The 26,302-nt window shown below is 41.6% G+C and overlaps 1 protein-coding gene across 5 annotated transcripts in view; it reads left to right on the top strand.

Moving 5' to 3' along the window:
- Window positions 1–24,013, top strand: part of LOC140303869 (semaphorin-3F-like) — a 62,614-nt gene extending 38,601 nt beyond the window's left edge. Inside the window, exons 2-18 of one of the 5 annotated variants that reach the window (XM_072382814.1) lie at window positions 612–772; window positions 1,129–1,191; window positions 1,656–1,775; window positions 4,043–4,132; window positions 5,825–5,918; window positions 8,173–8,292; window positions 8,532–8,671; window positions 9,854–9,968; window positions 15,416–15,485; window positions 15,571–15,715; window positions 15,921–16,143; window positions 17,249–17,337; window positions 17,470–17,511; window positions 18,852–19,009; window positions 19,390–19,457; window positions 19,684–19,817; window positions 21,213–24,013. In XM_072382814.1, the coding sequence (XP_072238915.1) occupies window positions 612–772; window positions 1,129–1,191; window positions 1,656–1,775; window positions 4,043–4,132; window positions 5,825–5,918; window positions 8,173–8,292; window positions 8,532–8,671; window positions 9,854–9,968; window positions 15,416–15,485; window positions 15,571–15,715; window positions 15,921–16,143; window positions 17,249–17,337; window positions 17,470–17,511; window positions 18,852–19,009; window positions 19,390–19,457; window positions 19,684–19,817; window positions 21,213–21,665 (2,285 nt within the window). In that variant the 3' untranslated portion in view covers window positions 21,666–24,013. Of the gene's footprint in view, window positions 1–611; window positions 773–1,128; window positions 1,192–1,655; window positions 1,776–4,042; window positions 4,133–5,824; window positions 5,919–8,172; window positions 8,293–8,531; window positions 8,672–9,853; window positions 9,969–15,415; window positions 15,486–15,570; window positions 15,716–15,920; window positions 16,144–17,248; window positions 17,338–17,469; window positions 17,512–18,851; window positions 19,012–19,366; window positions 19,458–19,683; window positions 19,818–21,212 lie in introns of all 5 variants that reach the window. The other 4 variants (XM_072382812.1, XM_072382813.1, XM_072382816.1 and 1 more) reach the window with 4 other exon arrangements.
- The last annotated feature ends 2,289 nt before the right edge of the window (window positions 24,014–26,302 follow it).

The following is a 26,302-nucleotide window of genomic DNA, read 5'->3' as shown; positions in this document are numbered from 1 at the left end:
GTTAATGCCTCAGCCCTATGGATTGCGAAGGAGTGTGTTTGTCTATGGTGGGGCATGTGACCTTTGCTGTTGGAGCGGTGGCCTCTCTGCTCCGCCTGAACGTGGCTCCTGAACCGAGAAGAACATATCAAACAAACACTCCAACACAGAGTTGACAGGAGACTGGGTAACTCTCGACATGTGAAGACGTGTCAGCTGCATTGTGTTACCAAAGGCGAAAACTCCTCTGACCTTTAGAGGGTGGTGTCCAAGCAGGGAATGAAAGAAAACTCTGCGTAACCCTCCAACCTTACTGCATATGTGGTATGAATTACTTTTGAGTGCCATATCAATCAAACTTCTGTGTCCATGTTTCCTGACTTTCCACTGGAAGACTGCCACTGATGAGAACCCCACCCCCCCCTTTTGATCTACTCAGGAGGTATTAAGCCATCAACACAGTCTCTAATGTATGGTGTTGAGTTACAGCAGTGTAGGTGGAAAACCATCAGATAAGTCTACACTGGTATGCAGGAGTGGCATGAGTAATATGTCAGTTGTGTGTATGTGTGTGAGAACATGCATTTGTAGATGCAGCTGCCATTAACGGATACATTTCTGTCCCCACACAGAACTGAGATCTACCGGTACTGCTCATCACTTCGCCTACCTGCTCAACACATCCGACTACCGGATCCTTCGTATGGATGAGGACCATGATCGAATGTACATTGGCAGCAAGGACCACATCCTGTCTCTGGACCTCCATGACATCAACAAGAGCCCACATATTGTAAGACTTCTCTTGTCTCCCCTCGCTGTGACCCCTCACCTCTAAAATAGGCTGTTAGAGTGGGATGAAGCAGACGCCTTTACCTCAGCAGTCGCAGCAGCTGCACCCCAGGGCAAAATGTTCTGTTCTGTGGCCCCTGCACCACCTATTTCGGTTCGTTCACATGTAGTTTTTGTTGGATTCCTGGTGTCGGTTCATTAAAACCCTGTAACTGGGTTGTAACAATCCCAAAAGGACTAATATTATCCTGGGTTGATATTCCTTTCCCAGTTTTAGCCCCAAAATCCAATAAATGCCACTGATGTATAGCAGGTTGGATTGTAGCAATAAAGTGTCCTCTGTTTCTCTCCTCACAGATCCACTGGCCAGTGTCTGAACGAAGAAGGATGGAATGCCTTGTGAGTGGGAAAGATGCCAATGTAAGTATGCATGAAGACCTCAGCAGGGTCGTTCAGCTTGATTTTTCTTTTTTTTCCCATTTTTCATTTTATTTTTTATGTATTGCACAAGTACACAATTCCCTCTATTGTTCCTTCTGGTTTCAATGTGGAGAACTTGTTCAAAAAGCAGTCACCTGTAGGTTTGAACTTGGCCCAGTAAAACACTGGTTCCCTCCTGTCTAGCCAAGAACACAGAAGTGTACTGGAGCAGAGCAGCCCAGTTAGTCTAACTATCCTCTTGTCTGCCAGCGCCAGGTGGAGAGCACAACACCATGGGCTGTTATTTTTGATAAACAAACCCAAATATATATATTTTTTTTTTTATTTGATTCAGTCCACATTTGGTAAATCTTCAGGAGATACAGCAGTAAAATAAGACAGTGGATTTCTTTTTATTTGGATGTAAGTGGCAGTTTCATTTATCGCAGTCATCTTGTTTCCAGGAGGAGTGCGCAAACTTCATCCGCCTAATAGAGCCATGGAACCGGACTCAACTGTACGTCTGTGGAACAGGAGCTTACAATCCAGTCTGTACCTTTGTCAACCGTGGGCGCAAACCTCAGGTTAGAAAACACTCTACGTGAAGAATATGTAAGCCAATTAGGTGCTGATTGAACAGACTGCTTCCTCCACCTGCATCATTAGCAGCATAGCTTGCCTTTGCTTTTTCTCTCACCTACCCAAGTTTTTGCCTTCCACCCGCCTTACATTCGCCTCCCTTTATGATGATGACTTTCTTTCCTCCATCATTAAGCTTGCTTGTGGCACCATGTGTCTTCATATGGCAAAGCAGCCAGCACACCAGCCTCACCAACACACAGCTGTTGTCCCCAGTGAACGGTTAATTCTACTCTGTTTAGTCTCAACTGTTAATGGGACCTCTTGAATTTCCCAAGCTAGGCATAACTACCTTGCCACACTCCCCTTTAGCACCTCACTCTTTTTTAAATATCACACTTGTTCCCTAATGATGATCAGGGGACTTTTATAAAGAGCAATAAATAAAGAGGTAATATCACGTTGCTGCTCTCCCTCGAGGTCGCAGAGAGATTTCAAAGCCAAGCGCTGCTGGCACCAGTCCTTCGCTGGTCCTCTGTGACCCCCCCCCCCACCTACTAACGAAGGGCTTCCATCCAGAGCCTTCACTCACCTATCCGTCCACCCCTTCATGCATCCATCCAGGCTACCCGCCAGAATCCACCATGTAAGACGTCGGGTAATTGGAAGTGGGAGCTCTAGTTATGGGGTGCAAGTGGAATGCTCCAGTTCTAGTCCATTAATGAGACAGCTGTTATTTTCTCTCTAACGCTGAACAGACATGTCCGAGTCGTACCCCCGATAACACCTTTTTCAGACAGGCCGGGGTTTTAACTATAAGACAAAAGACACGAAACGATAAAAGACGCACAAATGCATAAATACACACCCTGTGTCATTTGAAATTTGGACTTTTTTTATTATTTCAGAAGTGCAGTGTAAATTTGGAAATGTGTTTTGCTTCAAGTATGAGTCTTGTGGCTTTTTGTAAACTGTAATAGTAAAACGTTTTGCTTGGCTGCAGGTTTTAGGGCTATGTACAGTATCCACCATACTGTGACAGCCTTTATTGACTCAACAGCAGGAGAGAGGACTGTTATTGTTGCCTTTTCCACCATCTGGTTAAATAAAACTACACACATTCCCTGAATAATCTTGCATTCACACATACATATATATATGTATATATATATATATATATATACATGTGCAATGAATTTTAACAGACACAAGTCCAAAGAAATTATTCTTATTGTCTTCACTGACAGAACTTAAGTTAGAAAATATAATCAAAATTAAAAAAGATTCTGCTGGTAACAAACTGAAAAAAGGTTGGGAGTGAGGCAAAGAAAGTCGATGAGTCCATGTTTCCCCTCCTTTAAGGGGAATTACTAAGGTCTGGGTGTACACTTAAAAAAACCCAGCTTAAATTAAGTTTGATGTTTGAAAATTGAGTGTATCCAAAAGGACAAAGTATTATATTCAAGTTAATTAAATACAGCAAAATGAGAAAGACCATCCAGGCTGTTATAAGCAAAATGAGCAAATTCTGGTGTCTGTGATGGTATGGAGGTGTGTTAGTGCCCATGGCATGGATGAAGTGTAGTCTGCACATTTGAAAGCTATCAAAGGTGCGAGATATGCTGCCATCAAGGTGACCTCTTTCCACAGGAGGTCTTTGGTTATTCAGAAGGACAATGCCAGACCTCATTCTGCAGATTTACAACAGCATGGCTTCAGAGTCACAGAGTGCGTGCGCTTGTCTGGCCTGCCGGCAGCTCTAATCTGTTACCTGTTGATAATGTATGGTGCATTATGAAGAGGACAATCTGAAAACTACAACCTCAGACTATCGATCGGCTAAAAACTTTTATTCAGCAAGTGTGGATATGCCTCTGAAAAACTGCAACAGTCAGTATTAAAAATGTAATTAAAAGAAAGGCTGATGTAACACAGGAGTAAACTCTCTCCCAGTTTTGTTTTTAAATGTTTATCAATTTGTGTGTCTGTTACTTCCATCAAATTTTTAAATTTTATTCTCTAGATATAATGAAGTTGCTCAGTGTAGACCAGAAAGTTCCAACATTCCAAAGCATTTCCAAACTTTTATGGAAGTGGGGTTTTTATATTACGTATGCATTATATTTACCTCAACGGTTTTGCTTTGAGCAGTTTCTGATCATGTCTGGGAATCAAAGCAGGATGATGCAACCTGCATCAGGGTCAGGAAAGGCCTTGATCCTTCCTCCTCAGCAGCGTAACATCCAGACTGTATTGCTGTTTCCTGTTTTAGACATCCATGTATCTGCAGATGGCCCAGGCCAGAGGAAGGGCTAGCCGCGCAGCTGAACCCAGTGCGGTGCACGAGACACTTGGACTGAAGGTGCGATGTGGGCCCTGTCTGCACCGCAGCCCTGCGTTCTGCCCAGGCTCGTGGTCATCAGCAGCATGCTCCCATTCTTTGTGTCTGTGCACATTATTGTCACAGTTTTGTCAACCCCATCTTTAATGAGGCCATCATTAATTTATCTCTGTAACATTTGGCATGCATCTTTCTCAGTCCGTGCACAGTCTTGTAGTGTTGTGTGAGTTGGAAATGCTTTGTCATTTGATTTTTTTTTTCAGTGTTTCATTTATATTCTCTTTGTGTTAATCTCATCGTCTGAGCACCCTGTCCTATTCCTCATTGTTATTTTGGTGCTTTGTATGTGTGCTAAATGCCATGTTTTGCATGAGAGCTGGGTTATCACATGGAAAGGGCATATTAGGTTGCTAAAAAGTGCAAGACGCAAATTTAATTTAATCAAAAATGCATGACATTTTTTTTGTTCGCATATATTCAGATGCACCATGAACCACTCATATTCAAATCGTTCGTCTTGCTTATCTGAGTCAGTGTGGCTTTTCCCACTCATCAGCCAGAGCCTCCAAACACCCCCCACCCTTTATAGGAATGTGGTACAGGCTCTCCCACAGAGGCGGCAGGACTAGTCAGCATCTGACCCTCTCCCACAGCAGGCTCTGTTAGCCCAGCGCAAACACCAGCCATCTGCAGCCAACTAGCTGTGACGCAAAGGGAAGAAAAGGGCCACATACTTGAACATGTCTCCTCTATTTGAGGAAAGGAACCTTTGAAGGATGTTAGGAGTTTGTGTGAAGTGGGGCACTTTGAAAATGGTAAATTCTTTTTTTGTTTTGTTGCACTTAGAATTTTTTATCTACATGTTGCTACTTTTCTGAAGAGTCATATTTCATGGCAGGGTCGTAAAAGAACATTTCGGGCACAGTTTCCCTCTGGTACACATAAATGTTTGTGACGTTTTCTTAACACGTCACTGTCTGGCATGGCTTTGAGTCAACTGCCAGCACCTTCTTATTTGCATGAGTGGTGATTTTAATCAAAGATGAGTAGGGAATTTCAAAAGAGTGCATGTGTGATCCAGTGAAGTGAGTTTGGCAGAGCGCCATAGTCTCTCCTGCTTAAGTGCTGATGGACAGTGACAGAGATGTCTTCATTTCTGTCCCCGCTGGGAATGAAAAATGAGGATTGGACACGCTCCGGTCTATGAGGCAGGACCACAGGACATGTCATTGCATGCCACTGTTTCATTTTCCCTACTCTCATGCGCAAATTCCTGCCAAGCGCCTTTCAGAGCTTGTGTGCTGGGACGCCACAAGCAGTGAGCATCAGTCATTCAGCCTCCATCCTTGGCTTGTTTTCGCTCTGCTGGATTACAGGTGTCAGCAGTCAGCCTGCACACCCATAGGCACCAAGAAGCTGAGAGATATCTGGCCTGCAACTTATTATTCAGAGAGACACAGCCCATGACACATTGTTTCCCGCTGTAGAGTGGCATGGAGATGGATTAGAAATTCCCCGCTTTCCCCGCATGTATTTTTCTGTATGAACATACGCTCATTATTCTAATACTTCATCCCCCATCAAGCCCTTTAGGTCCCACAGGAGTCAGAGGCAGCACATATGCTCCCTCATTTTCCCAACACAAGGGACTCACAGTGACAAGATGAAGAGTACTGAATTTATTGCCATCTCCATATGATTTTTCCATTTCAGGAAGAAATCTTCCACTTGGAGCCGGGCAAAGTGGAATCTGGGAAGGGAAAGTGCTCCTACGACCCGAAGCTCAACAGTGTGTCAGCTTTGATTAGTGAGTATTATATGGTTTGGTCACGTAGGAGTGTAGACATTGGTACAGTCCAGCCCAGAGCCTTACAACAGCAGATATGTATACTGTCTGAATCTGTCATCTTTTCACCATTCTCTCTTTGTGTGCTCATGTCCTTTCACAGTTTATGAATTTGTCATAATTTCAAGGCAAAATGTATTTTACCCTTGGCCATTGATGCCTAGTCTACATTTGACATTTTAGCACTCACTCATCAAGTCAGAGGCAGGGTACACCCTGGACAGATCACAGTCCATCACAGAGTCAAAAATCCTCCTAGAACTTTGCCTTGTTAAGGTGGTGACGGGTGCAGTTACATGTGCATATTGATATGGGAATCCTCCACTGATGAGTTAGGGGCTTGTAAAGTACTGAGTGAAATTAAGTGAATGAATGTGAAGTGAATGTTCAGAAGAATGTTTCTATTATCATTTAGGAATTAACACTCATTTACCTGGACCTGATTGTACAGTGGGTTTTATTATGACATGAATGCGTCAGTACTGTTTGTATCCTCCTATCATTATTAAGTATCCAGCCCTCTGGTTGTTGTAAATTTCTAATAAGGTTCAGTCTGGATGTCATATCATATCATCTGTCACAGCACTCATGAAGCCAGAGTCCTCTGTCCTTTTACTCAAGGTCTCTTAGTCAAGTTCAGGCCACACAGATGCCACCAGTGAAAGGTGATCTTCTCTCTGTGGGGTAAGACAGTGGGTGTGAATCACTGGCGCTGCTTTCCCACATTAGCGCGGTGCCAGCTGACCAGTATGGAACCAAGACTGTCATCCAAGATGGATTTACCTCCCACCTCAAACAGTTAGCATCATCCAAGGGAGATTAGGATTTGGAATCCTGTGTCACAACAGGAGATTTACCATTGACCACTGAGTGCTCAGTTCCTCACCACATTAAACATCCAATCATGCGTGGACATTTTAATGATATATCATCAATCTCCTGGCAGCTCTGCCGGAGACCATGACATTGACTATAATGGTGGTAGAAGAGTGTCTCTTGTTCCTGCTGTCTCCATGCTCAGAGTCACACCTGCTGTCTTGTGGGGCCCATATGACAGCTGGAAGACCGACACCTTGCCTTCCTGTGGCTTAACAAGACTGTTGTGTACATATTTTCAGGCTGCACACATGGATGTGCTCATATTTTTTGTCTTCATGAAGTGCATGTGAAGACTTTTTGAGGACATTTGAGTGCTGTTGTTTTTTATGTGTTATATAATTCCTTTATGATTCCTCTCAGGAAGCTTCCTAGGACAGTAATTGCTCTGGAACCATACACAATCTAGGTTTGTTTGAGTTTTTAAACGAGATTAGAAAATTACAGTGGTTGTATAGTTGGAGCCAGTTTGTGCAGCTTTTTCTGAAAATGGAACCATTTATGATGTTTTTTTTTTACCTTGTTCCTTTTAAGATACTTATGTTTAAATATGCAGGTGAGTCTGATGGTATGATTATGATAACAGAGCAAACAATAACTTCTTCCCAGATATCATACAATATCTGTTATTCCCAGATGTGAAAGTGAATAAAGGACTCTTTTCATGTTTCTTTTGTGGATTTCCATTCTAGTTGTTTTTTTTTTCTGCTTCTACTGTTTCTTCTACTGAATTACAACCACTGGCATTTTAGCAAATGGCCATGTGGTAATGTGATGGACTGTGACCTGTCCAGGGTGTACCCTGCCTCTCGCCTGATGACAGCTGGGGGTGGAGCTGGAATAGACCCCACCCCCTGGTGACACTGTATAATGAGGCGATTATAGAAAACAAATTAATGATCTGACAGATTAATCAGAATTTAGACCCAGGAAGAAACATGATAACATGTAGCAAATCACAGAAAGGCACAAATGTACATTTCTTCATTCAGAATTTTTAAGTAACACTTTGTTACTAATAAAGTGTAGATCCAAAATAGTTTCAGCAATAAAGTGTAGCCCCATATCTGGATTTGAACATGTTAGATTCCAAGGTAGTTCAGTTAGTAATTGCTATTTAAAATGCAATTACTTGCAATTTAAGACATAATCATGTCCTGTCTACTGGTATGCAGGAAGACAAATAGGTAGCTGAGCTGCTGTATAGCAGAGCGACAACCCCTGAGATGGTTCTAAATATCCTGTTTTTAAAAGTCTGTGTTTTATGCCAAGGGCGGTGCTAGAATAATGTCAAAGTCAAGCAATTTTACTCAATTTAACTGTTTTCTTTCTTCCTTAGATGGCGAACTGTATGCTGGGGTTTATGTTGACTTCATGGGAACAGACTCTGCCATTTTCCGTACTTTAGGGACAAAGACTGCTATGCGAACAGATCAGTACAACTCCAGATGGCTGAACGGTAACATTGTCTTTAGCCCTATGAATTTTATTTTCATGTATCTCTCTTTTATAACTTCTCTGTGCACAAAACAAACCAGGGTTAAAACTGTGTAATATGGCTGAAATAACTTCTGGTTCTTCCATAAGTTTAGAATCAACAAGCAATCGATCGACAGGAAACACTAAAGTTTAAGAAAACGTTTCAACCAGATGTTTCGTTCTTCCACCTAAACATCTCAACATCTCTTCTCTTCACAGACCCCACCTTCATCCACGTGCACCTTATCCCTGATAGTGCGGAGAGAAATGATGACAAGCTGTATTTTTTTTTCCGGGAGAAGTCCTCAGAGATGGGCCAAAGTCCTGTGACCCAGTCCCGCATAGGACGCATCTGCCTGGTGTGTACACAGTGAGGAGTGTTTTGCTTTGTTTAGTGAAAAGAAAACCTACAGCATCTATATGAAAAGGCTGGAGTGTCCCGAGGCAAGTCACCCACTGTGTTTGAATATTTACGCGCTCAGGACTAGTATTTGGCTAACGCTAACATGCTGGAATCCACATGTGTCTTTAACCTTCCTGTCTACAATGCATCCCTCTGTCTGAGAGATTGCTCTCTAACCTCTGACCCTGTGATCTCGTGGCCTTCTATCCCTGGTAGTCCTGAAATACTAAAAGCTTTGGGTGTATGGTGTGGCTAAAAAGTGTCCCCCCCAAAGAAAACAAAAAAACATCCCTCCGAGTGAAATTAGATTTCCTGCCTTCTGCACATACACCCTGTGCACCCCAGAAATCTAAAGTAAACTGTGCAAGATAAAAATAAATCATAATGAATGTCACCAAAAGCTTGTGGGGGCATTTTTCTTAACTGATCGTGCTTATATGTTGCGTGTGTGGCTTTCCTCTGCAGGTTTGCGTGCTTGTACATTCATAACAGCGGGGATATGAGAACAGCCAGTGAGTGAGAAAAAGTTGCGTACGTGTGCTTGTCGTCTCAGCTGTTCACTGTTGTATTTATTCGAGGGGGTCAGTTGCTGACCTGCCACACAAACGCTCATCCCCCTCCCAGTGGGCTCCATCGCAGCCCTCCAGAGATGCAGTCCTGTCATTCCTGCTTCGCTGCACATCTGGATGCTCTTATTGTCGTTCTTTGCACCCTGCACACCCCCAAGAATACACTCGCTGTAATCACGCTGAAAATTATGAAAACATTTCAACTCCCCAAATGGGACTGCATGAAGAATGTGAAAACCACCTTTTGAAAAGAAATCTCAAATGAAAAGAAAATTAAATTGCAACTCTTCTTTTAGAGATGCAGATTTTGGAGAAGCACAGGCTGGTCCTAGCTCATCCTTTCTAGGACAGATTCTGGCGTCACTCCATCACAGATGGAATGAAGTAGTGTTTATCAAGCCGACCCTCACCCCCTTTATATGGTCCTGGATTTGCAAAGTTATATACTTTGTAGTGCAGCTGTGCGCAAGTGGATATGTGTGTGTGTGGGTGGCTCCACCTTAGTTTGTTTTATAAGGGAGGATTGAGGAGGATGCAATTGATGGAGAAACTGTGTTTCTCAAAAACAGAACGACGATGGAGGCCACTGCTGTCTGGTCAACAAGTGGAGCACCTTCCTGAAGGCCAGGCTCATCTGCTCAGTGCCTGGGGCCGACGGCATGGAAACGCACTTTGACGAGCTCAGTGAGTATAAAGGCCTTAACACCTGTAAACTAAGATCTTGCTGGGGTTCCTTCCACTGTTTTTAATTGATATGGTAATGTCTAGGTTACTTAGTGGGGGTGGGGTGGTGTTTTATAGACTTCCTTGTCCTTGGCGGAGGTGTGATGCATTTTCTGTGGGTGGTACATCAACCCTTTATTGCCAGATTCCATCCAACGAATGTGGAGAATTGGCTAAATTATTTGATTTATTACTGACTATACAGCAGATCATTTTCACTATGACATATAAAGGAATGTGGAAGAGGAAAAACTATAAAAGAAAGAAATCCACACTCCAAGCCAACTTCTACATATGAATAAATGCAGATATCTGCTGACATGGTATAAAGGAAAGAACTTCAGTTTTCAGTCAAAAATCAGTCTTTTCGTGGTTAAAAAAAATCAGCCAAATATTAATAATAAAAAGAATCACTAAGTAAAAAAAAAATAAAATAAAGGGGGGCCATGTGCACTGAAGATCAGCGCAAATCCACCACACTATATGACAGTTAAAGCAGACCTGGTTTTAACTAAACTAAACTATTCAGATATAAAACACTAATACACAGTGCAGCTATTGAATATTTCAACCAACTTCCAGCTGCAGACAAATCAATATTGTTCAGTTGTGCAACTTACATTCCCATGGCGAGTAAGTCCTGACTACCAAACATTTACCAAACATCCACCAGTGGTGGAGGGAGAGACTTAATCCTGTGATAACAGGACATTTATACAGCTATTTGATATGTCCTCAGAATGTCAAGAGCTGGATTTTAAAAGCTGATATATAGTATATTGTAGATAATTGAATATTGTTGTCATTCACACACACACACATACACTGGATTTATTTATTTTTCTTTTTTATGTATGATCTCATCTGAAATATTAAGAAGAGAGCAGTTGACTGTAGCACCTGCCAAGAGTAAAAACACACATGTACACACATGGTACAGTAAAGCTCAACCCACTCCCTTCACACAGTTTGTGCAGCATATTGTAATGTGAAAGACTCATATAATCCCAGCAGTGTCATGATCTTTCAAGAACAAAAAAGTCGGTTTCTTTTCACATGCATGTATGTGAGGAGGTGGCCTGATGGTGGACAGATCAGATCGCCAAGCTGGAATGTATGCGACTGTGAGACTTTTTGGCTCTTTGGGGACAGCTCTTTCCCTCCCTGACTCCATTGGTTTAAAATAGAGACAAAAAGTGATAGAGGACTGATGCATGAGGCTACTGTTGCTCTTGAACTAATCTTAAGAATGAAAAGTGGCTTGCTGTAACAGATTTTGTTGTCTCATTTATCTCACTGAGACATACTTTACTTTTTCTGTGCCTGCTTTCAGCTCTAAAAGCACCAATTTTGTTTTTCATAGGTGAGGAATATTTCATCCAAAATTGAACAAGGTGAAAAGTGACACACACTTAAAAACCGCATTGCTCGTCCGTGTACAGCAACTTCACATAAATGATGAGAAGGCAGATCCGAGTGGGAATGGGCTGGCTTTGGCTTTTGCAAATAAGGGTTTGGTCTGTACTGGTAAGGTCAGTGTTGACATAGACACAGCAGTGCAGTATTATTCTGTGAGAAGACTCAATATTCGCCAGCATTTGGCACCTTTGATGAATTTAGGGATATTGCTTGAATGAGGCTGTAGATGTGTAGTGGTGTGGGCTGGTGAATGAGCAGGAATAGGCATTCTGGGGGAGAGAGAAGAAAAGAGTACACATGCCAGATTGCAAAGCAGCAATCCCTGCCAAGGTCTCCTATTAGGGACTGAAGTGAATAAGATTGTGTTTGATGCTAATAGCCTCACATTTGCTGTCTGGTTTGAATGTTTGAAAAGCTCTTTTTCAGGAGCGTTTGACACTACAGAGGACACTGAATTTTGGGTATCTAAAGGTAGCCTTAACTGAGAGTTACATAAGAGCATATGAAAACCTCTCATATCTGTTTATTAGACCCGAAGCTACAGCCAGGAGTTTAACTTTGCATAGATGCTGGTAAAACAAAGAAATGGCTCGTCTGATAACAAATACACCTTCTAGCACCTATCTAAAATGTTGTATCTGTTCTGGGGATCTGTAAATTTTAGACTGTGAAAGGTAAATGCACAAATGAGGAGTGATAATTATCAAACTTATTAAAAAGTCATCCTTTGATCGTTTACATTTACAGGAAACATTTTGAAATTTGGCTAGATGCTTGCTCTCTACTTCTTCCTAATCTGGCCTTATCTTAAGGATCACATATGTAAAGAATGGCTTATACTACTCTCCCCTACTGTACAGACTGTAGAGTGGTTTCAATGTTCTGATCTGATCTAATTTCCACTGTGCAACTCAAGTTTAAAAAGAAAAAAAAGTGAAATGTTCTTTAAAATGCAAAAATAGACTGTGAATATATCAAAGCTCAGAAATAGGATTGTTTCTTTTTTTCAAATATGCACTAGTTTTGTGCTGCTCTTTTTGAGCTTCACACTTGCAACACTAAAAAGTTGTAGCAGTGACATGTTTAAAGCTGTGTTGCATCATCTCTTTTGCGTCATCTTTGTTTTAGCAGTTGTCCTCAGTTCCCAAACACTTGTAGAGTTTCTAGAAAAGATAGATTGCAGCGCTTTGCAGTGTGTAGCATTGGCCCTACGTGACAGCTTATACCTTAAAAAAAAAACTGTTTTATGCAGTTACATAAGAAAAAATAGTAAGAGATCTTTTGTATGAGTAAGATATTTTGTAAGAGGGATACAAAATTATATGCATTTGCGACAAATCGCTAAAAGACTTGAAAGAGAAGAGTCAAGTGCAGAAAGAGGAGGGCGTCCAAAGAGAAATAGGCTAATCTTAAAAAGCAAAGGTTGATTAAGCAGAGAATTCTTTTTTAAGGGAATGGGATGTATGGCTACCAAAATTTTATGGCCGTAAAACATAAGAAAGATAGTTGAATTGGGATCTTTTCTTAGTCGTCCTCCAGGTCTTCTCTATAAGAGTACACTTGTGTTTTCTTGATTGCAGATATCTCATATCTGCAGTACTGCAAGTCTGGAAGTGTACACTTGTGTCTTCATGCGTGCAAATCTCTTGTATTTGTGGTACAACAGCTGTATGTCATGACAAGGATCATATGTTAGGTGACATCCATGGCAGCCGCCCATTAGGCTGTGCCCATGCTAACCCGTGACCGTTCCGCCGCTCCGGTTCGTGGCAGCTGTGGGAGATGGCATGCTGGTGTGTAAATGCAAATGCAAGAGTGAACCTGGTTGCCACTCAAGAGTACAGTCAACGTGCCTTCTTCCTGTGAGCTGAATCCTCTGGGGATGAGCTTAAGACTGCAGACAGTCCCCAGAGGAAGACTTACACAGCCTCACTAATGTGGACGGACCATAACCCAGCAGTTCAAATTCAAAGACAATTCTCACTCCAAGCATGTATCATAATATCTGCATTGCAACTTGACAGCTAATTTCTCATGCTGGTCTATATGCTATATGGGACTGTGGGCACATAAATCTTAATTGGTATGCTAACTATTTTCCAGCATTTGATCAGTTCACCTTTTGTTTCCACACTTTCTAAACTCTGTTAGTGTATTTTTAGCTTTTCTTTCTTCATCTTTTTCTTATTGATTTTCTAACCGATCACATTTTCCTCGTCATTCCCCTTCGCAATTAGGTTTGGAGCTCATTCTCTACAGTATTTCATGGTGATGGCCCTTGTCTTGTTGTAGGCAGTGAACATGTCTCCTGGGACTAGTATTTAGGTCAGGTACTGGCAGCAGAAAGACTTATCACCTGTGCTTGGCATCAACCGAAGGATAATCTAAATCAGGGAGTGTTGTTGTCAGAGCCGCTGCAGGACAACTAATGGGAGTGTTTGTGATTTAAAGACCTCAAGACCTGACTTAAAAGTATATGATGCAGTTCTCCTTCGGGGAAAGAAGAGATATTTCCTGTCCCTCCAAAGTGCAAGACATGAAATATGGGTGCAGGAAGAGGAGAATCCCTGCACACTACATTTGAAATTTTTGCGAAATCTCAAGGAGTTTAGCCAAAAGGTTTGATTTAACAGCTCAACATTTCACTGCGCTTGTCTGGCGCCTGGGTTGTTTCCTTTAGAATGGCTAGTTGAAAGGTTATCCATGGCTCTCCAACCGTTCATGTCATGTTCCTCTTCAAATTGATTTACTTTTCATCAGTAAATTCATTTGGGGAATTTTCCAACATCCCATCAGCCTTAACATTATCACCACTGCTTTGATATTGTGTTGGTCTCTTTTCATGCCACAAAAAGAGCTCTGACCATTCAAAGCGTGGACAAGGAACATCTGGGGGTTCTCTTGGAGTGTGGAACCAGGACAATAGCAATACATTCGTCAGGCCCTGTGGGATGTCGGGTGGGGTCTTAGTGAACTGAGCTTACTTCCCACAGATGTCATAACATTCCCTCAGATTGATATCTATAGTTTTAAGGGACGGCTAAACAACTTTGTCTTGTCATTTGTATCCTTCCTAAGCAGATTTTTAGGGGCCCACTGCTGTCTTGATGGGGGGAGGCTGCAACTGTAAAGCATTGACCAAACCAACTAAATCTAGACCATTTTTTCTCTAGTTAAATGAAACAGCAACAGGTTTTTTTGTGTGGCACTTCTTAAAAGTATGTAAAGATGGTAGTGTTTGAGAGCTATTCACAATATGAAGCGTCTTATCCATAAGAAGCATAAAAAGGAGAAAGCAGTTTTACCCAGCTCTGAGAGTGTCCCCCTATGAATATTTAAAGGAAGCCCAGTAGTACAACTAGTGCCATACGACTGGTGTGATATGACAGAAGGCTGGATAACGTTACAGCTGGTCAGTGAAGTGTCTTACTGTTACAATAAGTAAAGTAACTCTATTCTACATAAAGTCCCATATAAGGGTGTTATAGTCTATAAGGTGCATACTAAGCCTCCAAAGTAGGATTAAAGAATTTGCATGAACACAGTTATACTATCATGCTTTTCAAGATGCAATTTGTACATCTAAAAATAACTGTAATGACACAAATAACTGTAATGACACAAAAGATTTTCTTATGATTACGTAAACTATTGTCTCAGAAGAGGAGTGGTGTATGAGGGAAGAAGGGGGTCATTTGGTCACAGCTTTGATCTTATTACTAATTATACCCAAACTGAAGTTACCCAAATTCACATGAGATCTAATAATAAGCACAGAAATTCTGATATGGACCCCAACCTTTATTCTCTGGGTGTATGTATGGATTTCAAGAACGTTCATAAAAGCAGAGAAAGATGAGATTCCCCCGTTCATCATTATCCAGTAGGGTGTAGGTGTTTTTTTTTGTGTGTTCTTGCTTCCAGGGAGTGTGTCGTATCATTCACTCATTCTTTGTACACTGATCTGACTTCTCTGTTCTCCTCTATAGGAGATGTTTACATACAGCCAACTCAGGATATAAAAAATCCTGTGATATATGGAGTCTTCTCTGTGTCCGGGTACGTTCACCACATGAACAGATTGTGAATTTTCTGCCTTTGTACCTGTGTGATGAATTGACCCATTTGTACATTTACCCCACAGTTCTGTGTTCAAAGGCTCAGCGGTTTGTGTGTACTCCATGGCCGACATCCGCATGGTCTTCAATGGACCCTTCGCCCACAAGGAGGGTCCCAATTACCAGTGGGTGGCCTACACCGGGAAGATCCCCTATCCTCGCCCCGGCACGGTGAGCCTCACCCCGCTCTGACCTCATGCGTGAATCCCACAGAGAGCTGACACAACAGGGGCTTCTCCCTGATTTAAACCTCAAACAGAAACCACCTGAACAAGATCCAGGCATCAGCATAACCAAGCTAAAAAACATTACTGCTAGACTTTTATGTGATTTCATCCAGCACCCATGCTCAAGAATGTTGATGTTTCCCTCCCAGTGCCCCGGAGGAACTTTCACCCCCAACATGAAGTCCACAAAGGACTACCCAGATGAAGTGATTAACTTCATGCGGAATCACCCTGCCATGAATAATGCAGTGTACCCAGTGCACAAGCGCCCCCTGGTGGTTCGGACTAATGTGGACTATGAGTTCACTACCGTCACAGTGGACCAGGTGACAGCTGCAGATGGCAGCTATGAAGTGCTCTTCTTAGGAACGGGTCAGTGTTTTTCTGTTTTTCAAACTTTAAATGTGATTTTTATTTGATAGAATGTGTGATAGAACGTACAAACAGAGCCAGCACTCTTCACAGCTTCACTAAGGTCCTTTTTATCTAATAAGGTGAGTGCATGAAGTCAGTCTGAACTCATGAACCCTTTGATCAGAGTCCGCACGCTGAGTGACAGTGTCAGTGGGCAGCTGAATAATGGAGGACAGAATCCCCCTGTGGAAATAAATCCCATGTAAGTGGTGGACTTGTCTCCACTGCAATCATTTATCATCAGGAGAAAAGCATTCTTTCCTTTTGTGCTAGAGTGGAAATTTAACCAATCAAAGGGTCTGAGCTTCGCTCTGCTCTGTTGAAGTAAACAACAGGAGATTTGTACCTGGAGGGCAAGGGTGGATCAGCAGCAGGGGGGAGAGAAGAGAAACAGCGGAGGAGGAAGGAGGGTTATAGTTAGCATATCTATCACCTTAATCTTGTCCACTGGTGTAAGGGAGATTATCTGTTTGCCTGCATACCTTGAACCTCTAATAAGGCCCCTGTGTGACAGCAACCACTGCACAGTATGCAGCACTCACATGTTGCATATGACGCCTCTTAACCGGCTTCTTTGTTCATCTGTGCATCACGGGGAGGAGGCTAATGGGCTTGTGTACGACAGCGGCCACTGTGGAGGAATGCGTGTCCTTTCAGCTGCTGTCAGAAGCGGCTATTCAGCCCTGCACGGCGCAATTCAGAAGACATAATAAATCTCAGGTATCCCGCTCACAGGAATTCTTTACAGAAATCACAGGGAGAGGCCAGAGAATGTCTTATGGCATCCAAACGAATAGGTCAAGGCAAGAGTGACAGAAAAGGTTTGTCACGGAGAGCGGCCGTGTGCACACAAAGTGGAGCGGGGCCTCGTGTCATTGAGGAAAGGTTAAACTGGAGAGAAGCGTGCGATAGAGATGAAGAGTACAGTGCGGCCTGTTGATATGAGGATTATCTTTGTTTGAGGCCGCTGAGAGAGTCAAAGAAGAATCCAAGGGGCTGTTGACGGGTGGAGGGATGTGTGGTTGCAGGTGTGTAGCTGACAGGTGTGTGTTGTGATCCACAGACAAGGGAACAGTTCAGAAAGTGATTGTGCTGCCCAGAGATGACCTGCAAACTGAGGAGCTGGTCCTGGAGGAGGTTGAGGTTTTCAAGGTAAGCGTTTTATTACTTTCCTCCTTTTACACCCCTTCCCCTTTCTATTACATTCCTCATTTTCACTTTTGCTAATGTGTCTGTTGTACCGCTTGCCTCCTGTCCTCACAATCCTTATTTTTCTCCGTCAAGGTCCCCACTCCTATAACAACGATGAAGATCTCATCCAAAAGGGTAAGCTTATCCGCACAAGAGGTTTTCTTAACCTTTGCTCAACACAGGCAGGAAAGAAACCTCCCACCAAAGAATCCATGATAAAGTTTGGAAAAGGTCACAAGCTACATGTGCGCAGCTGTATCTCCCTGTTGCTTCCTTCCTCATAATTCATAGAAAAGCCATAAGTCAAAGAGACAATCAAGAGAGAAATATGGAAAAGACATCAAAAGCTCTGAGTCGTCTTTTAAAGTGATTAAAATACTTGGCCTCCTCCGCAAGTCATGACATCAGTCTGCAGACTGAGAGTTAGGATTACACACAGCCTGCCAGACTGATGAATCTTGAAGAGCTGATCAGAAAATTCGGATGGCAGCCTCATAAGAAATCAGTTTTCTCCCAAATGAGCCACAGCCTCCGCCACAGGTCCACAGCCCAGATCTGTGCTTACCTCATTAGTAATTAGTTCATTATGCCTATATGGGTTAGTAACATTTTAACATGAAAGACAGTCAAAAAAGACAAGAAAAAAAATCTTCGGGTGAAATTTCAGGTTCACAATTCCAATTTGGAATTATTTATCAGTAATTACCTGGAGCAACCAATAATTAGATAATAATAATTATAAAAATGATCATTATAATAAAAGTAATATAAGTGGTCTTAAGAAAATTACAAGAATATGAGCATGGAAAGAAGAGAATGTTTGAAACAGGTTAATCTTTTGAGAGTTTTTGATTCCACATATATTTAAAGTTAAATGAAGTATTGTGTACAAAACCTGCTGATCTTAGTCATGTGACTTAGTCATCATGTGACTTAGTCATCTTGTAAAAAGACCATGTGTTTTATTGACAACAGTTGCGTTACAGTCAAGTTTTAGTCAACAGTTTTTACTTTTTGATTTTGAACACCTGCTAACATAAACTTGGCATGCTACGGTGGTGCTCCATCCAACAGATGGCAGCCAAGGCAACTGCTGATATTTCAAAATCGCAGAGAGACTAGCACTATTCTGTTGCCCGTGTCTGAATAATAATTTAGATTTGGATTTTATTCAAGGTCAATTTTAACATCTAATTTGTGTCTATCAAAATTAGACAACTTGATCATGTGTTAAGAACGTAGTCACTTTAATTTTCCATCTTGATGGGTGAACTTAAAAAAGATGCACCTCTCATAAACCTATTTAAATTGCACAATTTCACATCGATGTGATCATTTCTAAAGTAGTTGCTTCATCCCTCCATATGTTCAGCCTGGCTCAGTGAGTTGTCCTGAAAAGGCTTCTGCCTCAGTTTGAAATCGTGCTGTCCAACATTGTGTGGAACTTTATTTTCCATCCTCTTCTTTTTCAACAGCAACAGCTGTATGTATCGTCTGCTGTGGGCCTGACCCAGTTGGCTCTCCATCGCTGCGACATGTACGGTGAGGCCTGCGCTGACTGCTGTCTGGCCAGAGATCCTTACTGCGCCTGGGATGGCAAGTCATGTTCCCGGTACTCAGCCTCACAGAAGAGGTAAGCACCAACAGCAGTGTTAGCTTGAGCTACGTTAACATCTCAACTAACCCAACGTTTTAATTGGTGTGATGAATAATGCTCAAATCTGACTGCCTGAATGGCTGAGTGGCTGTTCGAATGACTAAATCAGGTCAAATCCTGATGGGGTTTGGGTGAACTGAGCTTGATGACACTAAGATTTACACTTCTAACAAGTAAAAATTGTAAAATTACATGATGCAGTGACAGCAAGATAACAGAGTGGTGGCTTTTGATTCTGTCTGTTTATATTAACGTCTTTAGCGGCTTCATGTATTGTTGAATGGCTTCGAATGGCTTGCAGTTGCTTTATGATGTTTTTCTCTCCTTATTTGGCAACACTGGTCTGACCCCTTTAGACGTAGCCGGAGGCAGGACGTCAAGTACGGAAACCCCATCCGACAGTGCAGGGGCTTCAACTCTAATGGTAATTCAGCCACTACTTGTGCATTAATTAACTGAGGCAGTTGTTGTCTTTTTTGTTTCTGCTACAGACAATTAGAGCTGCAATAACTATATTCTGTGCAAGTCATATTGCAAAAAAAAAAAAACATGGAAAGTTTTAGTTTGACATGAATGAGATTTTGGTTCTGAGGAGCTCAAGGTAATGTGTTTTGGTTGCCATGGAAATCTCTCTGTCTCTGCCCTTGCAGTTAATAAGAACACTCTGGAGATGGTGCAGTATGGGGTGGAGGGAAGCAGCACCTTCCTGGAGTGTCAGGCCCGCTCTCCACATGCTGTCATCAAATGGCATCTGCAGAGAGACAACAGTGAACGCAGGAGAGAGGTGACCCGCCCAACTGCTTTTCTCAAAGTTTCTGGTTTTAAAAGTGTGGCTAAATCATTCACTAAAAAATAAATGGAGAATGTGACACACAAGTAACTCCATAAACTCATATAAGATGAGACATATGGACATACCCAACACTCTGTTTCATTGCATATCATTCCTGAGTATCTGCGAGCATGATTAGGTGATTCAGGCTGTGATTGGATGACGGCTGAATACTCACTCAGACCTCCGACTGTCCTCAGGCCCAAGGGAAGAACACATAAAGGGAAGTTGTGAGAAAGCCCTCTGCCCTGATATACAACCCTGAGGCCCAAGTTAAAGTTTTATTGTGAAGCAATGTAACACCGCTGCCTCTCTTTTATTTACTATTCTGTTGGATGGTCTCTATTCCCACAGGCAGAATCGACTTTGCTGCTGGATTCTGAGCAAAAAAGGCTGTCATCACCCAGTCAGATTCCTGGGTGTGGATGCACAGAAACTTGTAGGTCGGCTGTGCATAAAATAGACCAACATATAATTTGAACTGCTTCTGTCCAAAAACAATATTAAGAGTGAAGCCTGTTTCTCAGGAACTTTGACAAAGGCATACGGTACATTTAATATTTATATTTGTGGTGCCAAATATGTAATATTATTATTTTGTAGTCCCGTGAAGAAGAACGTATTGCTATTACTCGATAGCTCCAAAAGGTCTGCCAATTGTTGCAGAAAGTCAGACTGATGTGGGAGTGGATTGAGGTGTATTGTGGATCATGAGACACTGACCTCTACATACCACATTAAAGGTTTATTAGAAGAAAAGAGCAAATGGTTCAAATGGTTTATACCAACATGTAATGATTACAAGAACATGTACTCCTGCAATAAAGATCCTGGAAACCAGAGAAAAAGCCAGAATTTTGATAACAAAGCCTGTCTCCCGTAGCTCTTCCACGTGGCTCAGGCTCACATGCAAGCTGTCTATTAATGGAGTTGGTCCTTATAAAGCACAAGATAAAAAAGCTTTTACTTGTCTTGTTTAATTTCTCGTACATCATGCCGACATATGATTATGCAAACTGCAGCCTCGGATGACTAAACTGGTACAGGAGACCTGCTCGTTACAAGTTACATAGGAGAACTCCCATATAAATATTGTCAAGCTGTTTTGAGATACTTTAGATAGTTTCTGGAATTTTACATGGAATGCTGTTGATCAGCTCGGATGTTAGCTAAATGCAGCATAGCCTTGACCTGACATGCAGAATGCTAAACTATCAGCAACAACCAACACAGGCTTTCCCTTGTGGTAATTCTCTGCTGTTACCAACATCTTTTATTTCACTGGACAGTCTTCATCTGTTACTTCCAGGTACATATGGCTCATGAGCTGTTTTTCTGTCTTTACAGATGCGCTCTGATGGCCGGATTTTGAAAACAGAGCAGGGTTTGCTATTGCGGTCTCTCCAGCCCTCGGACTCTGGCATGTATCAATGCACGGCCACAGAAAAGAATTTCAAACACACACTGGTTAAGCTGCAGCTCGTGGTGTTGTCAAACCGGGCCGTCAACAACGCGCTGGTGGATGGCGGCGGAGGACTGGTGTCATCATCTCTCCACTCCAGCAGCACCCAGTGGACCCCCAGCGCAGGCCAGTACAAGGACTTGCTGACCATTCTGAGCCAGCCAGAGATGAACCTGATCAATCAGTACTGCCAGGACTACTGGCAGTTCGGAGACCCTCTGCTGGGCGCCCTCAAGGGCAAAGACCTGAAGGAGCTCAAGGAGCAGAAGAAACCTCGCAACCGCCGGCATCACGGGGACGGGGACGAGGAAGAGGAGCAGCAGGGAGTAGAGACATGAGGACACTGACTTTGTGTCTGAAACACCTTCAACACAACCTCCCCCATCCTTCCCCAACCCCGTGAAAACTGGGAGAGACTTGATGAGAGTAGGAACCTGAAAAAAAAAACAAAAAAAAAGCAAACTGAGAGAAAGAGGCTTGCAAACAAAATCATACATACATCCCCTCAAACAGTAAAATATATGATACACAGTATTTATTGTAGGTTGTATATAGTATCATTCTGTGGATTCCTTTGTACTTATAGAAAAAAACGTGCTCTTTGTGTATAGGTACCTTTGGGGCAAATATTGTTATTGTTGTTAATTTTATTGTTGCTGTTACTGTCATTACGAAGCTCATTTGTCAGCATCATGTAAAACTGACTGTCAGGAATGTGTTGAGAGGCATGTAAGCTGTAAGGAGTGAGGTGTCAGTGTAGCGAGTGTTTGTTAAGAGGTGAGGGGATCTCTGTTCTTCTTTTTTTTCTTCTTTGCTTACAATGACTGGAGAACAGGACTCATTTCTGGACTCTCCAGAAGCACCTGCGATGCAACCTCCTGATGGACAGAGACTTTGTATCACAAGAGGACCATCGACATATGGTCTCGGTTTTTGTGAGGAAACAGTCCTATGTTTTGTTTTTTTTTCCTTCTGTGTCCACGTCGATTGGAGGATTTATTATAAAATAATGAGCATTGTTGCTACAAGCCAGCCCAGACACTAATGATGATCAGTGAGATTTACATTTGATTATGAGAGGAATTGCAACTTTTTGATCTGTTCCCTCTTAGTAGGCTACAGCTTCTTCTGGTTGTTATCTCAAGAGTGCAACACGGGGCACCCATCTGTATTGGGTGGATGAACAAAGGAAGCATCAGATTAGTTTTTCTAAAATCTACTTAGAAATATAGCGTCAGTTGTTTTTAAAAATCCTTTGAACTGAGACTGAGGTGCAACAAGGGTCAAATATTTGCACACAAGGGCATTTTTCTGTTCTTTTTTTTCTTTTCAGGGGATATTGGCAGGGGCCAAAAGCAACAAGCACACTTGGGTGAAGTGCAGTGGATTTCTGTGGGAGAACACAATCAGTTTACAATGAAAGAGTTGCTAGGCGTCAGCAGTTCTGAGCACACATTACATGTTTTTTTTTAATTATTATTTCCTGTTGGACTTGTGTGGAAAAAAAAAGGCCCGTATACGCAACAGAGCATTGTAACAATATCGTGACATTAACCAAAATATTGAATATCGGGAAGCTGGCTTTCATTGTGTGCATGAACCTGTATTTGTACTGTAATTCTAATAAGATAGTGCGTGGTAGTTTTGTTTGTTTTTTTCCCTGTTTTTGTTTTGCTTTTTTTATCTCTGTGGGTGTACAGTAGGATCTGACGTACTTTCTTATGGCGCAAAAATGGGGAAAACAAATGCTTTAAAATTTCAAATATCTCCTGTGTGTAAAGCATGATACATCTTTCCATTGACATGAATACAGATTTTTGTATAAAGTGAAATGATCTTGCTTTTGTGTTTGGGTAGGACATAATGTCAGAGAAATGCAAAACAAACAAACAAACAGCAGCACATAATAATTACACGGACAAAGAGAAGGGTGAGATCAGAACTGATCAAAATTAATCCCTTTTGGGGTTTTTTCCCCTTTTTTTTCCTTCTCTTTAACTCACCTTTTAGTAAGCCATGCAGTTAAAACATCATTATGGCAGTGCTACAGGAAATAAAATGAGTGTTTTTTCACTTTTATTTGTAAGAATGTATGATAGAAAACAAACCACTTGGAAAAACATGAATGTCGATTTTCATATAATGGGGGCTTTGGGTGCACCTTGCCAGGCTTCCTTTCGGGCTGACTAAAGGACAGCATGGAGGTGTCTGCGAAGATGCATCTTTAATTCATACAGGGGGATTTGGATCTGCTCCTTTGTGTGGAATTCACAGCATTCCCAGAAGCAAACAAAGCCGTTGATTGTCTTGTGCAAATGAGACCAGGGTCCTAGAGCAAAAAGAAAAAAAAATAAAGAAAAGCAAAGAAAGGTTGTAAAATTTGTTGTTATTTTTAAAAACGTGTCTTAAGTTTTTAAGTGTTTTGTATTTTTTTTCTTTGCATCGTCAGATTTTATTAAAAATGAAAACACAAAATGCACAGAGGTGATGTTATTGTATTGACTTGTGTAAATGACTCCTTCTTCCCTTTCCATTGTTGTTGCTGACTAAAAAAATATTAAAGCTCTATATTTTATAAGAATGGAATGCTCCCCCTTCATTGTGGATCACTTGATGCTGAATGTTTTCCATGTTCTGCCCAGAAACCTTTGGATCCTTGGAATAAAGTTGTACTTGTTTAAAGAGATACGGATGCACATTTTTCTAAAATAACCACACCGCATTTTAGTTTTTACAGCGAAACTACTGTTTTAAATGCAGATTGAAAGGACACAGAAGATGTGTTCGCCTCATGTCAGGTTATCTGAAGCTAAGGGCCTTACAAGTATAGATGAGGCAGTGCTATCAGTTTAGTATGGTCAGGTTTGAGAAAATCTTAAAGGCTCATTATCTCATATTGTATTGTGCAACAATGCTGGGTGATAAACAACCCTGTTCTACTGGGCGCAGGCACTGACTTTAAGCTTTTTTAGTCCACAGGGAAAGTGACTGAAGACAAACCTGCTTATATGAAATGCAAAGAGAGGGTCTGTCAAGAATGACAAATACTAAAAGCGACAGTTCTGTGCAAACGTGACGCTGAATTCATCTTCAACACTTTATTACCAAAATTAACTGACAAATTCCAACTTGTAATAGTGCCGTAACTTGTCACAACTGAAATTTCAGGGGTCTGTCTGGCATTTTTGTCCAAATTATTTATATGAAACTGTTCTTTTACGAGTTATTAACACTTTTTTATTTACTTGTTACTTGTTTATTTACAGTTCAAACTCGAGTTTCTTATACTGTCTTTAATACTATGAAAAACTAATGTGGTAATTAACTCTATCAGCACAGCTGATAATGTTGCAGATTTTCTCGCCTATTTAAACTTTAGTGAAAAGTCACTTGGCTTCTGAGCTTGTTAGAAAGCTTTTTAGTAAATACTTAGATTTAAAAAAAAAAATGCTATTACGCAAGTAAACTTTAGTAGTTACTTCATGCTGACACTCCATCCATCCATTCCCTATACCCGCTTAATCTGTCACTCGGGCCGCGGGGGGGCTGGAGCTTATCCCAGCGGTCATTGGGCGAGAGGCAGGGTACACACTGGACAGCTCATCAGTCCATCACAGGACCACAAACAACTGTACACACGCTCACACTCACTCCTAAGGACAATTTTAGAGACACCAATTAACCTGACATGCATGTTTCTGGGCAGTGTGAGGAAGCCGGAGTACATGGAGAGAACCCATGCATACACAGGGAGAACATGCAGACTCCACACAGAAAGGTCCCAGGCGGGAGTTGAACCTGGAACCCAGGTGAGATGACAGTGCTAACCACCACACCGCCATGCAGCCCCATACTGACACTGTCACAGTAATAATTAACACTAATAACACAAAGGAATACTGTTAATAACAATGTCAATATTTCAAAGCAGGTGTTTCTGGCTTTTCTTGTTGCCCTGAAATATCGAAGTCATTGTAAGACTTATTTGTGGGCACTCGCGGTTATCATGTTAGGGTCTTTGGCCAGCACCTGTGTGATTATACAGGAACATTTGAGTCAAGTATGCTTTTTTTCTACCTCTATAACACAAGATACAAAAATATTCATTTTGGTTCCAGGTATCATATTGTAACAAATAGGAAAAACACAGAGTGGCTGCATACTTTGGATATGAAGTGGTTCCTCGGCTTTCATTTAATTTAAAATCATTTATAATTATTAACTTATTTTAAATCATTATAACTTTGTGGTCATATCAAACAATCACAGATGAAACTGAAAGTCATCCATTTTTGAAGTGATCAGAAAATGGTGGTTAGCACCGTGGCCTCACAGCTTCGGGGGTTCCTGGTTCACAACCTGGCTGGGGAACTTTCTGTGTGGAGTCTGGATGTTTTCCCCGTGTATGTGTGGATTCTCTCTGGGTACGTTGCTGCATTTAGTCCAGAGAATGTAGCATTTGGGATTTCCCCCAAAAAATTCTAATTTTGATTAGTCTGATCAGAAAACAGTTTTCCACTTTGTCTCGGCCAATTGAAATGTGCTTTGGCTCAGAAAAGACCGCAGCATTTCTGGATCATGTCCACCCAATGCTTCTTCTTTGCACAATAAAGCTTTAACCTACTTTTGTGGATGAATTTGTGACTCTCTTAATACTCGTGATGATACCACGTAACTGACTCGTTACCATTTCACTTAATTAGTTGCAACATGTTCCTCCAGCTGTTTCTTTTTAGCTCTGCTTGGTTTTCCAGCTTTCTGATGCTCTTGCCCAACTTTTGTTTAGGTGCATTGCTGTCATTAAATTAAAGACTAGCCAATATTTTGAGCGGAATAGTAAATATCTCACTTTCAAAATTGTATGTTTTCTATGTACTTTTGTGAATAGAATATTGGTTTATGAGATCCTATTTTTATTTATGTTCTACACTAATTTACATACATTTTACTGACATTTTCCCCTCTTTTTTTGCAA

This window comes from Leuresthes tenuis, unplaced genomic scaffold (assembly GCF_036924035.1).
Source record: "Leuresthes tenuis unplaced genomic scaffold, fLeuTen1.0.hap1 SCAF_3, whole genome shotgun sequence".
NCBI classification, from domain to species: Eukaryota; Metazoa; Chordata; class Actinopteri; order Atheriniformes; family Atherinopsidae; genus Leuresthes; species Leuresthes tenuis.
The sequence above is the reverse complement of the archived record's forward strand: the minus strand, read 5'-3'. Positions and strand labels throughout refer to the sequence as shown.